The 16160-nt window shown below is 41.8% G+C and overlaps 1 protein-coding gene across 1 annotated transcript in view; it reads left to right on the plus strand.

The window, feature by feature from the left end:
- Fat1 (FAT atypical cadherin 1) overlaps positions 1-16160 on the plus strand; it is a 122051-nt gene that overhangs the window by 42181 nt on the left and 63710 nt on the right. The window contains exon 3 of the mRNA XM_059245074.1: positions 12676-12990. Coding sequence (XP_059101057.1) covers positions 12676-12990 — 315 coding nt within the window. The remainder of the gene's footprint in view (positions 1-12675; positions 12991-16160) is intronic.

Below are 16160 nucleotides of genomic sequence, written 5' to 3' on the forward strand. Positions count from 1 at the left end.
ATTATATGGGGCCTGCTTGTCTGGCTGCAAGTTTGGCCTGAGGTTGGACTGGGCTGAGCCCCGAGGCTGAGGTGGGAGACTGAAGGTAAGGTGAGGTTGGATACCCCAGTCAGTTCCGGGGCATAGCGGGGGAGCATTGCTTCTCTGTCTCTCCCAGCTGTCTACATCCCACATTGTAGTCAGGCCTGTCTACTTGTCTTTTTGTCTCCCCTCTGTGCTGCCTGTCCTGTTGTCCTGGAGGCCCCATTGATAGTTTTGATCTAGTCTGAGCTTTGCCTTTGGCTCCTCCAGAGCATCAGAGATTATCTGCCCTCACTGATAAGAAGATATATGGAAAATGCTCTTCTGTGTGCGTCATGGCCCCTTTCCATTTGGATGGTGTACCAAAGCAGCTTACATCTTTGGCAGTTTTCTTTTGGATATAAACCTTATAAGTAGTTTGCTGTTTTAGCTACTTAAAAAAAAAAAAAAAAACACAACAACTTCAAAAGCACATTTTTTTTTCTTCTGAGAAGCATGTTTTTAATTTCTAAAAAGTTGTCTTCATGCATAGAACTCATAAAAGCCAATGTTAGAAGCGAGTGCAGCTTTTAGTAGCAGAAGGTAACGCAATAAATAGGTAGAAGGCACTCAGGAGGAGGTGTGGGATTCAGAGTCCTGCCTTCCCAACAGCATGGGTGTTCTTTCAGCTCTTCTAGAAGGGTTCCTGTAAATGTCTCCTTCATGTGATGCTAATAACTTCATTTGGCGACTAAGAATTAAGTCTTACATAGGGATAAAAAGTTTACCTTAAGGATGAGTTCAGCGGACTTGATTAGTTTGAAAATTCACAGTGACTAAATTGGATGGAAATACATAGAAATGAGAGCGTTGGAGGCAGAGTCCATCCTGGACTGCTGTTCCGTCACGCTCCAGGCATTTGTAATGTGATTTCTCCTAGTTTTGATTTTCATTTCATATCCGAAGTGAAGCTTTATTGTGTCTTAGAAAAACTAGCCGTGTATTTGACTGGGGTCGGGGAAACACTGAGCCTTTGTTTTGCCAACACGGATGTTCGCTGTGCACATGTTACATTTATGCATCGATGAAACTAACATTCTGAAATTCTTGGGCTTTTCTCCTTGTGTCTTTTCTAAAAAGTCAAGAGCTTCAGGAGAGCAGTGGCTTCTTGCCTTTGTAAGTCACTAGTCTTGAGGGCTGGGGAGATGGCTTCTTCCATAGTGTGAGAGTGCTTCTTCCATAGGTGTGAGGGCCTGAGGATGAGTCCCCAGCACCCATGTCAAAAGGGGGATATAGTGGCAGTACCTGTAATCCCTGTGCTGGGGAGGTGGAAACAGGAGGACCTCAGGGAGTCATTAACTAGCCAGTCCAGCCTTAAAAAATATGGTAGAGGGGCCGAAGAGATGGCTTGGCAGTTAAGAGCACTTGCTGCTCTTGCAGAGGACCTGAGTTGAGTTCCCATTACCCACAAACAGGCAGCTCACAGCCACCTGTAATTATAGGCATGCATGTGGTAGTATACATGTATGTATATAAGCACTCACACATACAAATAAAAATAAACAAATCTTTAAAACATATGTTGGAGGGTAGTAGAGGAAGATACTCAATAGAGACCTCGGGCCCCCATACATGCAAGACACAGGTATGGGCACCCACACTCCTAACATGTGCACACACACTTTTTTTTTTAAAGCAACTGCTAGTATATAAGCATCACCACCTTGGCCTTTTAGGCATATCCAACCTGTAATCCACAGGCCACTTGTGTGTCAGCCCCAGGGTCATTTGTAGATCCTGTCGCAATGTCAAAAAGTTGGTCATTCCTTGCAAGTGATTCCAGCAGCTCAGTTTCAAACACTGTTTTTGTAATAATGTGCTTTCATTAGCCCGTTTTCTCTCTGGAAAGTTAATATCCTTATAAGTACAGAGGTTGGGCATTAAGGCTCAATGTGGAGGCAAATTCCTGTAATATATTTGTAATCCGTCACTCGTGCGGGAGGTTGATGTAGGGGGCTCTTGAGCTAGTCTCCAAGCCCTAGGGGTTTACCTGTCTCTGCCTCCCCAGCACTGGGATGGTAGGCGCGCTCACGCGCACACACACACCATAGGCATGGCTTTTTATGTAGTTTTGACACACACACACACACACACACACACACCATAGGCATGGCTTTTTATGTAGTTTTGACACACACACACACACACACACACACACACCCCGTAGGCATGGCTTTTTATGTAGTTTTGGGGGACCCGAACCCAGGTCCTCATGATCACGTGGCAAGCAGTTTACCATTTGAGCCGTCTTCCCAGCCCCCGCCGATCTGTTCTTAAATTGTCTCTTCATGTCTTAAGAATCGTATTCTTCATCTCTCGACTGATGGGTCAGCAGCAGGCTTTCTCCTCTTCAACCCAGTTCACTGTTCGAGAGGACTCTCCACGACTTGCTTCCTGTCCGCTTAAAATGGTGTCTACTAGATAATTCACATCTGTGCGTCCCAGTCGCTGGCTCCTCAGAAGTCTTGGTCCTGGTGGTTCGCGAGTTTATATTGCATGCTTTATTGCATCCTTAACTCTTGATTACTTGTTCAATACTTTTAGGGTCCATTAGTAACTTTTGTCATTAAAACATCAAATGAGAAATCCTCAGTTACATAAACATGTCATTTTTTTTCTAAGAAAAATGTAAGCTTAGAAAACACACAGTGGCCGGGCGGTGGTGGCGCACGCCTATAATCCCAGCACTCTGGAGGCAGAGGCAGGTAGATCTCTGTGAGTTCGAGGACAGCCTGGTCTACAGAGCGAGTTCCAGGACATCCAGGCTACACAGAGAAACACTGTCTTGAAAAACCAAACAAACAAACAAAAAAAGAAAAAAAAAACAAAACACATATAGTGGATTCCTAAAATGACCCCATCGGTGACCTTTGTTTCAACAAAGGTTCCCAGGTGTGCGTAATCAAACCTTACACTGAAGGGAGATCTTTATGGAGAGATAGTTGAGGTAATTTGAGGTGTTTGCTAGCGCAAAATGTAATATTCAAGGTTTCTACTAAGTAACCAACTGTGTCTGTGAAGTAGTACATGAGTAGGTTAGGTTGACTTAGAGGTTTTTTAAATCCTTATAGATTTGACAGCAAAAATGGGCATTTTGGATATTAACAATATGTGAATAGTTCCTGTAAATTACTTCTGTTCAACGTGTAGATAACTGAATTTTTTTAAATTGAGAAATTACTTTATTAAAGTAAGATTTAGTTTTTTTTTTTTGTTTTTTTTTTTGTTTTCAAATTCTACTACACATTTGGTCAAAACTTCTAGCCAAGAAAGAAAAGAAAAACAAAAAACTGCTCCTTGGAAGTGGGAGAGGAAGGTAGGAGTCGATCCAGGTCCATTATCACACCAATGGCAAAAAGCAAATGGAATTTTTATTTGCTTGGTTGGCACTCCGTTTGCGTTTGCGTGGAGCACACCTTACTCCTTGTACAGCTGAATTGCATATGGATCTTAGGTTGTATTTTAAGAAAATCAGTTGCCATCCTTTTCTGCATTTCAATTTTGTTTTGTAGGAGTCCGAGCAAGCTCAGAGAAAGTCGGGGGTGGGGTGTGTGTGTGTGTGTGTGTGTGTGTGTGTGTTCGCCGTCCCGCTCAGTTATGCTCCCTTCCAGCTCGTGCATTCTAGGACTCCGGAGACAACTGGCTGTTTTGGCAGGAGCTCTGTGTGTGCAGACAGTGACCTGGGCGGTCTGGGAAGGGGCAGGCCCAGGCTCATTCCATTCCTTCTTTAGCAAGGAGCTGGGGAGGCTGGCACAGGACTGGCTGCTTCAGCTGACATTTCGCTCCCTGAATGGCGCTTTGTCTTGCTGCTGAAACATACTTTTCCATGCACATGCTCCGGGCTCTTGGTAGTCCGTTTAGGAGAGCCAGCCAGTCACTCTTAACTTCTGCCTTTTACATTCTTGAGATATCTTACGTTGTGTTGATAAGACCTTCAGTTAACCCTTTGTGAAACTTTGTTTTGTTTTTTATTTTTTTTTGTAGGATGAGATATAATTCATGTCTGTAGAGCTATTTCTTTTGCACAAATTAGAAACTATCAACAGTGGACCAAGTAGCACGCACTCATTGCTCTAACTTCTCAGTGCCTTTTTTCCCTCTGTTTGTTTCTCACAAGGTAGAGCTATGCTGTGATTATTTTGTAAGATCATGCGATCCCATATTGCCCCATGAATTTTAGGCGGGAATCCCTAACCTCAGATAGGAATTTGTGTGTGGGAGAGCTGTTAATGTACCCAGTTGTTAAAATACAGTGTTACCCCTCTCAAACCGTTGTCTGCCCGGCTGTTCTGGTGAACTAATTGTCACTTAGTTATTTTGCCACACGACCATGTTTTCTTCTTTCTTAATTCCTGGAGTACCTGGTACCATGCCTGGCACATGGTAGGAGTTTCATGTTGGTTGCATGGATTAAAACCAGGTAGTAGTAAGTAATGTGACGTTCTAGATTATTCCTAGCATAATTCAAGATAGTACAGACAACATGGAATGTTGGTGATGAAGATAAACCATGCAATAGTCAAATACCTGTTAGGTCAGTGTTGAGGCCTGCATTCAAACTAAGAAAGAATTTATCGACATTTCTTTCTCAAGGGGTTTACCTTAAATTGTCACTTTTGACCTGCCATAAACTTTTATAACTGGCTTTTGATTGAGAACTCTGGGGGTACTTCCTGCTTAGTGTTTTAACATTAATAATGTATTCACAGTTATCTCATGATATCTATCCTGTTATTATTACTACAATATATTGTTTTATGTAGTATGAGTATAGTCGGGACAGGATAGGGAGATGGTGTGTGTGGTAAGTACAGTAACATTGTACTGTATGTTATGGTGGAATGGAGTGGTGTTGAGTTCTCTTCAATTGCATTGAGTCGCCTGACTCCTGAGCTTCCTTGATGTGCCGGTTAGGCGCTTGATTTCAACTGTGTTGCTTCTGGGTCATGGTCAAGCATTGGCAAACTTCAGAGTGTGTAATTTCCCCTCAACCACTGATGGGTTGATAAGATCACCTTCCCAAGTAGATGGCAACAGCACCCTGGTTTTGCACGTCTTTAATGTAGTCACTCAGGAGGCAAATGCAGTTGGATCGCTGTGAGTTTGGGGCTAGCCTGGTCTACATAATGAGTTACAAGACAGCCAGAACTATATAGTAAGACTGTCTCATATATGTATGAGACATATATATGTACATATATATATATATATATCATGCAAAGTGCTTGTGAAGTACATTCACTAGTCTACAAGTAAGAATGTATTCATTGAAATAGTTTCCTAAAGTTCCCAACAAATGTCTAGAAATGTTACCATTAGTTTGTTGAGTTGAATATACTTTGTATTTCAGTTTCACCAAAGGCAATCTTAATATGTATTGGTATTCGCATAACTTTTCATACCCAAGGATGAGCCTCTTTACAAAGAGAGTTTCACCGTGCAAGCCCTCGTCAGAAGTATCACTGATCAGAAGTGTCTGTGATTCTGATGTGGACGTCAGAATTCGAGTCCTCTCTCCACAAGGCTTGAAAGCATGGGTCTGCGGAGCTTGCCCTGGGAGTGACTGCTGATTAAATCTCCAGACTTGAAACATGATACCTCAAATCAGATTATGCAGTTAATTAATGTGAGGCCAGTAAGCTTCTGGCCTAAGAGCTTGCTTAGATTACCTTAAAGCTACCTCAACAATTTCAGATGAAAGTTTAGAGATACATATTTTTTGATTAAAGAAGCCAGACTAAGTAGTAATAATAAAAACCAAATTTGACCATTGCTACATAGGAAGAAACTCCTTTGAATCATTAATTTATGACTTAATGCTAGATATCAAAGTACAGAAATTGTAAACCTAAAACTTTGTAAGTTCATGCAGACATACTTTGAAATGTTAATTGTTGAAGATGTTAGACTGTGCATTGTTAAACATAGGTTCACAAGTGGCTGGCACACCTGAGCACTACAGTCGCCTTTATTATCACAAATTTCCTCTACTCCCGGATATAAATGGCTTTTTATAACATGAGAGTCAAGACAAGCTCTAGTGGCTTGGAAAAATTGAGACATAGTAGTCAGTAACATGTCTTCAGCTCAGAGGGAGAGCTAGGAATTATATGTGGTTGATGGCAGTCTTCCGTACAAAGGGGTTTCTCTGTAGGGTGAGTACTCTGCCTAGCATTTTGTCTGGCCTGTAAGAGATAAGAGGTGGCTTTAGATCATGTGTTTGCTTTTATTTATTTTAACCATGTTCCTCTTTCGCTCCTTGTTTCTTTTCCTCGTCTTCCCTTTCTGTTCTGTTTTTGTTACTTAGCAAGTGCTCACACCGGAGCCCAGGCTGGCGTCAAACTCGGGGGCAGTTTCGTACCCAGCCTCCTGTGTACTGACTGAGATTACAGGCATGAGACAGCGCTTCCAGCTTGCTGCTGTTTCTTACGCAGAGTGTTTGGCGTTTGTTTAGTCATGCGACTTCAAGAAATTGCAGTTTTAATTACATGTATGTGTATGTTCATATACACGGGCCATTCTGTTTTCAAAAGTACAAGAATTTAGTTTCAGTCTTTTCTGTTCAAAATAATTATATAAATTTCTTTCTGTACAAAATGAACAATTACATAAACTTCTTACTGTAATACTGAAAGTGTTTCTTCTGTTTCATTCTCCAATCAAGTAGACCGAGTAAATAGCCACTTCAGAATCTTAACCATCCTCAGTTTACCAGAATCTTCCTTTCCATTTCTTTTCTTTATTGGTCAGTAGCATTACTTTGCCAAATAATGGCTGAAGCAGGCAAGGGCATTTTTTTCTGTGTTTGTATAAAATTATAAATTATATAATATTAACTTGTATATTATATAATATTTACATATGCATAAAATATATAAAATAATGTTTTGTATCATATATAATTTACACACACACCTAATATGATCAATCACATTGTTCTAAAAGAATTCAAGGGTTTCTTCTTATTAAATAATGTTGCATGTGAAATTGGTGGTTCTTTTAATGAAGAATCAGATTTCAGAAATTTCACTCCTTTAAAAGGCTCAGAGGCATGTGACAGTTGATCATAGTATTCTGGTGGTGTGAGCCAGAATAAACCTTTCATTACCTTGTTTTGTATTTATAATAAAAAAAAAGACACTAAAACATGAGTTTTGGAGATTGGGGTTGGGTGGGTGAGGCATGCTGAGACTCAGACCCAAGACCCTGTGCTCTCTGGCAAGTTCCCTCACCAAGCTGCATCCCCAGCCCCTCCCAGTTTTAAGGGTGGGCAGTGTAAAGTTGTGGATTGAACTTATTTTGGAGTGGGAGTAACCAAGGAGTCAGAAATAACAAGCTTTTTGTCAAAATCTCTGGCACTAGGACCTATTAACGGTCATGGTCCCTTAAATAAAATCGGCAGAACTTCAACAAGCGAGGTATTCTGTGGGCATGGAAATTTGAGTCACTTGAATTATTTTTGGCAGTGCGGCAACTTCATTTTGCCTTACAGAAGTTACTGTGTCAAAACTGGGGCCACTGTGTCATGTCAGCTGGTGCAAGTGGTAGATGTTGAGGGCAGGATTGGAAGTAAGAGTAAAGCCAACCATCCATGGTGTGCGAACAAGGCAGGCTTGGAAAGCGTGCTTTACTTTTAACTGTTTATGTGACAAGTGGTGTTATGTGCCATAAGCCTGGAGAAATCAGGCCAGGGGAGGATGGCATCTGTACCTGTTTCATTAAATATCTGCTGCATCCTTTCAGAAGGAAGTCCTGCCACAGCGATATTTCTCTTTTTCTTCATGTTTTAAACATTAGCTTTCTTTCATACAATATATTTTGATTACATTCTTTCCCTCCCCACGTTTCAAGATCCTACCTACCTCCTTACCCACCCAACTACATCTTTTCTCTTCTTCTCTTGCACAAAAGAAACAGATCAAAGGAAATGAGAATCTATTAAACAAGTTAAAAAGACCAAACAGCCAAACAAAACATCTAACAAAAAACGTGGAGAAGGTTTTGTGTTGGCCAACTCCTCTTGGGCACAGGGCTTGCCCTGGAGTGTGGTGGATACACCTGGTGACACTCCTTTGGAGAAAACTCTTTTTCCCTTTGCCTGAAGGTAATAATTACAAAGAGCTTCTTGGTTCAGGTTGGGACTTTGTGTCATCTACCCTTTTTTGGTTTTTCGAGACAGGGTTTCTCTGTGTAGCTTTGTGCCTTTCCTGGAGCTCACTCTGTAGCCCAGGCTGGCCTCAAAGTCACAGAGATCCACCTGGCTCTGCCTCCCGAGTGCTGGGATTAAAGGCATGAGCCACCACCATCTGGCCTGTACCCCTTCTTAATGCAGAGATTTTGTCTGGTTTTAACCTTTATAGGTCTTGTGCACACTGCCATGGTCTCTCTGAGTTCACCTGTCTATCAGGCCCACTGTATCTGGGTGACTCTGTTTCCCTGGAATCACCCATCACCTCTGACTCTCTGACATCCTTCCTCCTCCCCTTCCACATAGATCCCTAAGTCTTGAGTGGAGGCATTTGATCAAGACCTCCCATTTACAGCTGAGTGCTCTTTTAGAAATCACATGATCTTTCTTTCCGTTGAGTGTAGCAGTGATTTCAGTAGATGCATATTTAAAGTCAGTTTCCATAGTGACATCTGGCGGTGGCTTTGCAATCCCATCAAGCATGTTAGGAATGATAAATATTCTTAGCTAATAGTTTCATGTTTCCAGCTCTTTTTTCAGACTGTTCAGCTTATTAACAACTTTTTTTTTTTTTTTTAATGTTTTCATTGTACTCTCAAAGTTAGAAAGTTGGGCACTTAGGACTTCTGGAATACTTCTTCAAAGTAAAGGAACAGTTCCCAATTATGCTACAGTGCTGGGCAGTGCCTAGAACAAGCATGTCTGAACCCGTCTTCTGTGCTCAGCATGACCGTCACAGGTAGTCTCCCTGGTCTCCCTGATAGTCCTGTGCGGGTGGGTCCCACATTCCTCAGGAAGTTAGAATCCTGTAATTTCCTTGTTCCTCTCCATCCTCACTGGATTTTTCTTCTGCATCTGGCTGGAGGGAATTCTCTAGAAGGCAGGGTTGCCTCTTCCTCTTGACACCGTGGCTTTATCAGTCCTCTTGTCACACACTGTTAACTGCTGTCTAAGAAGGGGGAAGCCAGGCATGGTGACAGGCATCTACGATCCCAGCACCAGGGAGACGGAAGCGGGAGATTCCATCTCATAGCAGCCGTTCTGTTTTTGTTTTAAAAGCGAAGACATGAAAGATAGAACATTAAAACCAGGAACAGAGAGTGCTAGGGGAACAAAACGCAGGTTGTTGAGGACAGAATGTAAACTCTAGGAGAGTCTGAAGATTAAAGGTTTATTTTATGTGCTTAAAAAAAAATCTATAAAGACTATAGATTTCATTAGTTCCTTATTTTTCCCAGGAAGAATGAGTTTGTAACTTCTTATACGAAAGAACTTATTACAGATTATCAACAACTGAAAGTTGATTCATAAACAAGAGAGTTAAGAATAGGAGTCAAATTTTAAGAATGAGTACAGTTGTCTGATTCACACCCAGTGATGGCTTGAAGGCTTCAATTTTATTTTATTTTTTTATTTTTCATTTTTTTTTTAATTTTTGTTTTTGTTTTTCCCCTGTGTTGGTAGTAGCTTTAGGAAGTACTAGTTATAGGAATAAGGACTCAGAGTGACCCCAACACTAAACATTATTTCTAGTCATACTTGTAGAAGGCTGGCATGTGGTTTATTTTAGAAATGAGGCTTTCTATAAAGAACAGACTAGATTCCTATCAACCCCTGATTTGATCGAGGGGGTATATCAGTACGCATTCTATGCTCCTCACAGCCCGTGACTTCATGCCATAGGAAAGTGGGCCTCTCGCTCCGTAATCTTAGTCTTTAATTAACATTTGATACAACCCTGTTTTTCTTTATATCTGAGCCAGAACCACTGTGTTTCATTTTCAACCTTTTCAACCTTTATTTATATCCAGTCATAGCTAGGAATTCATGGTAGGGATTCACTTTAAGAGGAACATGGCTCCTCCTCCCCTCTTGCCCATAGCCCCTGGCCATAGCTCGGAGTTCATGGTAGGGGTTTGCCTTAAGAGGAACATGGCCCCTCTTCCCCCTCTTGCCTGGTTGACTGGGGTGCGGTGGGGAGAAACCAGTTCTCAGTAGAAGGCTACACAGATGAGAGACTAGGGGGAAAAAAAAACATGAAAGTAAATAACCAGTTTTCCATCGTAACATGCTTGCATTTTATAGTTTCCCCTTAAAGCTGTTGTATTTGAATGAATACATAATCTTCACCTGAATACTGACATTAAAGAAATGCGTGGGATATGAAGCCTGTCTTGTCTTCCGGGTTATCACACTTTTTTTTTTTTTTAATCCTCCGATTATTGTTCACAGAATAGACCTGACCAGGATCCGTGCTGGCTCTGAATTCACATGAATGCTGCTGCCCTTTACGGTGGCCCTGGGAAAGTTCCTCATTTCTTGAGTTTTTCATCAGGAGCTGAGGACAATAGCACCACTAGTGTAGAAAAGATCCAACAGGACAGTGCAGGACTACCATGATGCCTGGCATAGAGTAAACCCCGAGTAAATTGTTTATGTAATTGTCGATTGTTTTATGAGCTTATAATTACATTGGAAGGACTACGATTAAAAAAAAAGAGAGAGCAGCGTGAAATATTTGATAGTTAGAAGTGAAAGGCAGGGGGTAAAATCACCATGTGTCTGTCTGCTTGAAATTTTCTAATAATACTTCACTTGTCCAATGAATTTAATTGCATTTTAATGGAGCAGCAGCATGGGAGAGAAGCATATGCGCCTTCATTTGGTTAATATGTAATCCGGGGAGGGGAAACAGCCCGTGTCTCTGATTTCCTTGGGTGACATGATGGCTGCAGTCAACAAGGGAAAATAGAAAAGATTTATATTTGTTGCAGATACAAACAGTTATACCATATAGTCATTTAATGAATTATTGAATATGTATAGCTTGTGTTTGGGTTAGAGGAAAAGAGGAACCATTTTAATGTGTAATCGATTGTTAATCATAAGTGGCTGTAAACATTCATCTTAAGGTACTTCACTTTACATTTGGTTATTCATTATTCTGTGACTTTTTCTGATATCACCCCCAAATAAGCAAGCACTTAAATTTAAATAATCCCAAATAGGAGCACTATAATAACCATGTATTGTGTCTGAAAAATTGTTGAGTAGGTATTAAGTATTTTACACACACACACACACACACACACACACGTGCACACACATGCGCACACGCATACCTAACTATAGGAGGAGGTAATGCATGATTGATTAGCTCAGCTGAACCACTCTACATTGTATCCACATTTCAAAGCATTGTGTTGCACACAGTTAAGAGCTTCTTTCATAATTTAAATACATAACCCGGGTTAGTGGTTGAGATAAATACTGTCTTACTGCTGAGCATAGATGACCTTGGTTTTTGATTTTGTGTTTTGCATCTGATCAGTGATTCTGAGGTCGGAGGATTTCTGAAGTGCAGTCAGGTGCATGGTGTTGAGTGCTGAGGTACCATCAGTTCACAATGATCAATCATTCTGGGAGCCAAAAGGCAAAGATTATGCCATTCAGTGAAAGGCCAAATTTGCTTAAGAGAGTTGGTATTTCCACTTCTAATCACTTTGTTGGGGGAGGATTCTGGAGTCAAAGTCTTACTAGATTTCCACGACGGAGCCGGAATACACCAGTCCTCTTGACCCTGCTCAGCCATTGTACACTTTCTCTCTTACCAGTTCTCTCTATAAACATGGGTTCTAGTTTAGGTCTCAACGGAAGCCTCTGTATCCCAACGCCAGCCATCATACTGGAGCAGTTTACTCATTAAGTGGATAGCTATCGTGCTTTATATGAGGAGCCAGAATATCATGAGTAGCTAGGGAAGATACACACTTCTACAGTTTAGAACATAACAGGGAGAATTTATGTTTTTATGCCATACTGGTTTGCTTAAGATGGTTAAAAATATTAAGAAGTTTAGTATGTAAGAAACCTGAGCAGTTTCTTATGCTAGGCTTGCAAACGTTTCCCATTTTCTTTTCTTAGTGGTTTTCAAAGGACTGGGTAGTCTAACTCAGATGTCTGGAGGAATGTTCGCCCTGGTCTCTGTCCCTGGGCTGTGGCTTAAGGAGTGGGACTGAGGCCATGGAGCTGAGCCCTGACTCTGGTTTGTCTTTGGTTTCCTGCTTAATCTCCATGGAAGCCAACACATTTCAAGTAGCCATACATGTTACCTTGGGAAAACAGAGTACTTATTAGACCAGAAGATGATCTCTTAGTGCCTATACCCTGGGGTATTTTCAGATTTAGATGAGACATTTTTTAAGTAGTTGTAAATACTTCTGTAGTCGGTATTATATGCTACATATTTGACCATTATGTAGGTATTCGCTCATTTAATCAATCATTAAGGAGCTTGTAGTTACCTCCATTCTGTTGGAAGGGAAGCTGAGGCTAAAGAGGATAGATAGCCTGCTGAAGTTCCTGCGTCTAGTAAGTGGCATCTTGTGGCATCTCGTTAACTTTTTGTTTTGACTGTTTCTCTCTAGGTGTCATAGAGACGTCGGACCGACTGGACAGGGAATCGACTTCCCACTACTGGCTCACAGTCTATGCCACGGATCAGGGTGTGGTACCCCTGTCGTCCTTCATAGAGGTCTACATAGAGGTGGAGGATGTCAATGACAACGCACCACAGACATCAGAGCCTGTGTACTATCCAGAGATAATGGAAAATTCACCCAAGGATGTGTCCGTGGTCCAGATTGAGGCATTCGACCCTGATTCTAGCTCCAGTGACAAGCTGACATACAAAATTACAAGTGGCAATCCACAAGGATTCTTCTTAATACATCCTAAAACAGGTCTGTCTGTACTTTTAAATGGACTGGGTGTGTGTGAGTACACTCTCCCAGTTGAGGAGGACTAAGTTAGCATTTCTTTGTTGCTGAGCTTTCTTTGGCTTGGCTCTTCCCTTTCCTTTTCAGATAAACTTTTACGGTGGATGAAATTCAATCCAAGCGTGTTTAACCTCTTTGGGCTTCCTACCACATAACTCAGTGGTTCTCAGCGTATGGATCGCGACCCCCCAACGACCATTGGAAAACCACAGATATTTATATTACGATTCATAAACAGTAGCAAAATTAGTTATGAAGTAACAACGAAAATAATTTTATGGTGGGGGAGGGGGTCACCACAACCTGAGAAACGTATTAAAGGGTCTCAGCATTAGGAAGGTTGAGAACCACTGATATAGCTGGTTTATGATTTTGCTCACAGTAAAGCTTTGCACTCTGGGTCTAAAGCAGTTTTCGATATTTCAGTACTAGTTCAACCATGATATAATAAACCCAGAGCAAATTCTGCTACTGTGTATCTGAAGTTTTATAATGGCGCTTTATTTGGGAAGAGTATTAGGTTTTCTTTCACGGTTCATTGCTTTGTGAGTACTGACTTAAGTTTTTCCCAGCGCTCTGACTGGAGGTAACAGAATCGGGGCTAAGCCACCATAGGGTTGGAGGCCATAACTCTCATGAGCTGACACCCCAGCCATTTCCTTCTTTGTTCTAAGTCTGGCACCCCACAGGGGCTGGAGAGACAGCTCTGTGGTTCAAGAGCATGTGCTCCTCTCACAGAAGTCCCAAGTTCAATTCCCAGCACCCACTTTGGGTGGCTGTCAACCTTCTGCAACTTCTGCTTCGGGATGTCTAATGCCTCTGGCCTCCGAGGCACCTGCCCTCACAGGCACAGACTCGCACACCGATAATCACACGTGCTCATAGTGGAAGGAAGTAAAAATGTGTGGTGTGACCCTCTGCTTCTTCGAAGGTTGACTCCATGACCAGCGGATCTTCCTCCATCCTGTGAGCCCACAGTCTCTGCTCTTCTCCATTGGCTAATGTGTTTCATTCCTGTCCTGCTTCTTAGGCCTCTTTATTTCCCACGCCGAAAGGAGATGACCGGTGTAGTTATCGTTTTGCACAGCGAGCAACCTGGCTGCGTTTGAGCTATGAAAACCTTACGTGTTGAGTGCAGAAGAATTTCATTTTATTATTATTAGTCAGTTAAAACAGCAGCTACTGTATGACGTTGAAAGGACACTTTCCTTGTAGGATGATGAAGTGGCTTAGCCTGTCAGTTACTGGCCTGAAAAATAGCGTGTGTTTCTTCCATCTTTGCTGGTAGAATCTGATGAACCTGGCATTCTACAGAGCAAGATAGGTACAGCTGTCTTACCTTTGTTTGAATGTCAGAAAGTTAAGAGCTTTATCCTCCTTATCATGTCTCCTCCCCACACCATTCTTATTTCTCACTTTGTTTCCTTGAACTTAAAATGAAGCAAATCTTAAGAGGATAGGCACCTGAGTTCTAAGTTTGTGGAGGAAATGCCCGTGTGTAGCTACCCATGGAGGTCATGAAGGCGTACTGTTCTTGATCCCTTGAAAAATGTTGTTTAAGGGCTGATATGACTTAGTGACCAAGCATTTGCCCAACATATATGCAGCTAGGTTCTATCCCCTTTGTGTGTGTGTGTGTGTGTGTGTGTGTGTGTGTGTGTGTGTGTGTGTGTGTAAGGGGGCTTGAACTGTTAGTTTGTAAAACTCTTGTCAGCATATTTCAGCCTAACATTACAGAGACTTATCTTTTCTTTAATAGTTGAGTGACTTCAAGATTTATTTTGTTTAGGGATCATTATACTCTAGCTTTTTGGGAAAATTCTGGTCCAGTTTGGATTCTTAGAAAATTGAGTGTCAAGACTGATTAAGCCTTAAAAAACTCAAGTATGTAAAAGAGAAGTGATAGGATCTGAGTGAGAGTGTTCCGTTTTTTAGGAGCATTGACGGTAGCATGGTGGACCTGGAGCCTAAGAAGTAGGTTAGCATCATGGCCAGACCATGCCGAGTTTCAGGCAGTCTCTACTCCAGCAAAAGGCTTGCTTTAGCAGTGTGATATGTACTGTTTTCGCTGTACAGGTGGTAATTAGGTTCCACTTTCGTTGTGAAATCAGATGAAAGTTATCCAAAAACTAAGTAAGAGTCAGAAACTTAAAACACATTGCCAGCTGTAAAAGAAGAAACCTGTGAGTTTAAAATAATTTCAGAGGAGGGTTTAAGAGTCCAAAAAGCATGCCTGAACTGAAGGGGTGGTCCCAGTATCGAAAGAGAGAGAAGTCTAGAGGAAAAAGCCTTGATGGGATAGCTCTGCTTAAAACTGTTTAAAGAATTAAATTTCTAAAATGTTTCCATCGTATGCCTTGAGTCCCTCTTTTAGATTAGATTAAGTCCCCCGCGAAGGGGGAGGAAAGCAAGTGATAAATGCCTTTCTATTATCAGAGCAAATACTGCGGGTCTGGGCATAATTAATAGGAGAAAGAAAGTTAAAGTTGTCTAGGTTAGGTCTCAGGAATAATGACGCCAGGGTCATGTCCCCTGGAATGAGCCTGTGTCCAGTCTTGCCTTCCCTTTGAGTCTGCTCTGTGGCTCTTAGGAAATGAGGCCTGTGGATTCCTGCATCTTCCTTATCTTCTGTGTGAATACACACCCTCGAGGAGTTCACAGTCAGCTCGCACCCCTGGGTGAGAAGCACAGGTATCCTGCTGGTAAGATAGCAGGAGAAAATGCATCAGTCTCCAAACAGGTTGTTTTTGAGGGCTTGAAGGCAGATAGGAGTGGAGGCTAAGTATAGTGTGTGGGCCTAGTTGCTGAGAAGCGTGTTACAAACTGTATGTTTAGTAAAGAGAGTTCCACAAATCACCATGTCTTTAAAGATCCCAAAATAGCTCTGGCTCAGCAAGCATATTGTTAAGAAAATAGAGTAAGTACCGTTTCATGAGTTACGTCTCCAAATGGTTCTGTTCTCCCAGCTCAGCAGAAGATCTCAGCGGGGTCCTCCCAAGGCCCACTCAGGTATTAATAGGAGCCTCATCCCCTGAAACCATTGAGCAGACCCTGAGTTGTAAGAGGTGGTTTGTTAAAATGGGGGGCTGAATTGTGGGAGCTGCTGAAAGACGATCTGAAAGAAGAAAGTTCTT

This window comes from Peromyscus eremicus, chromosome 17 (genome assembly GCF_949786415.1).
Source record: "Peromyscus eremicus chromosome 17, PerEre_H2_v1, whole genome shotgun sequence".
Classification (NCBI taxonomy): Eukaryota; Metazoa; Chordata; class Mammalia; order Rodentia; family Cricetidae; genus Peromyscus; species Peromyscus eremicus.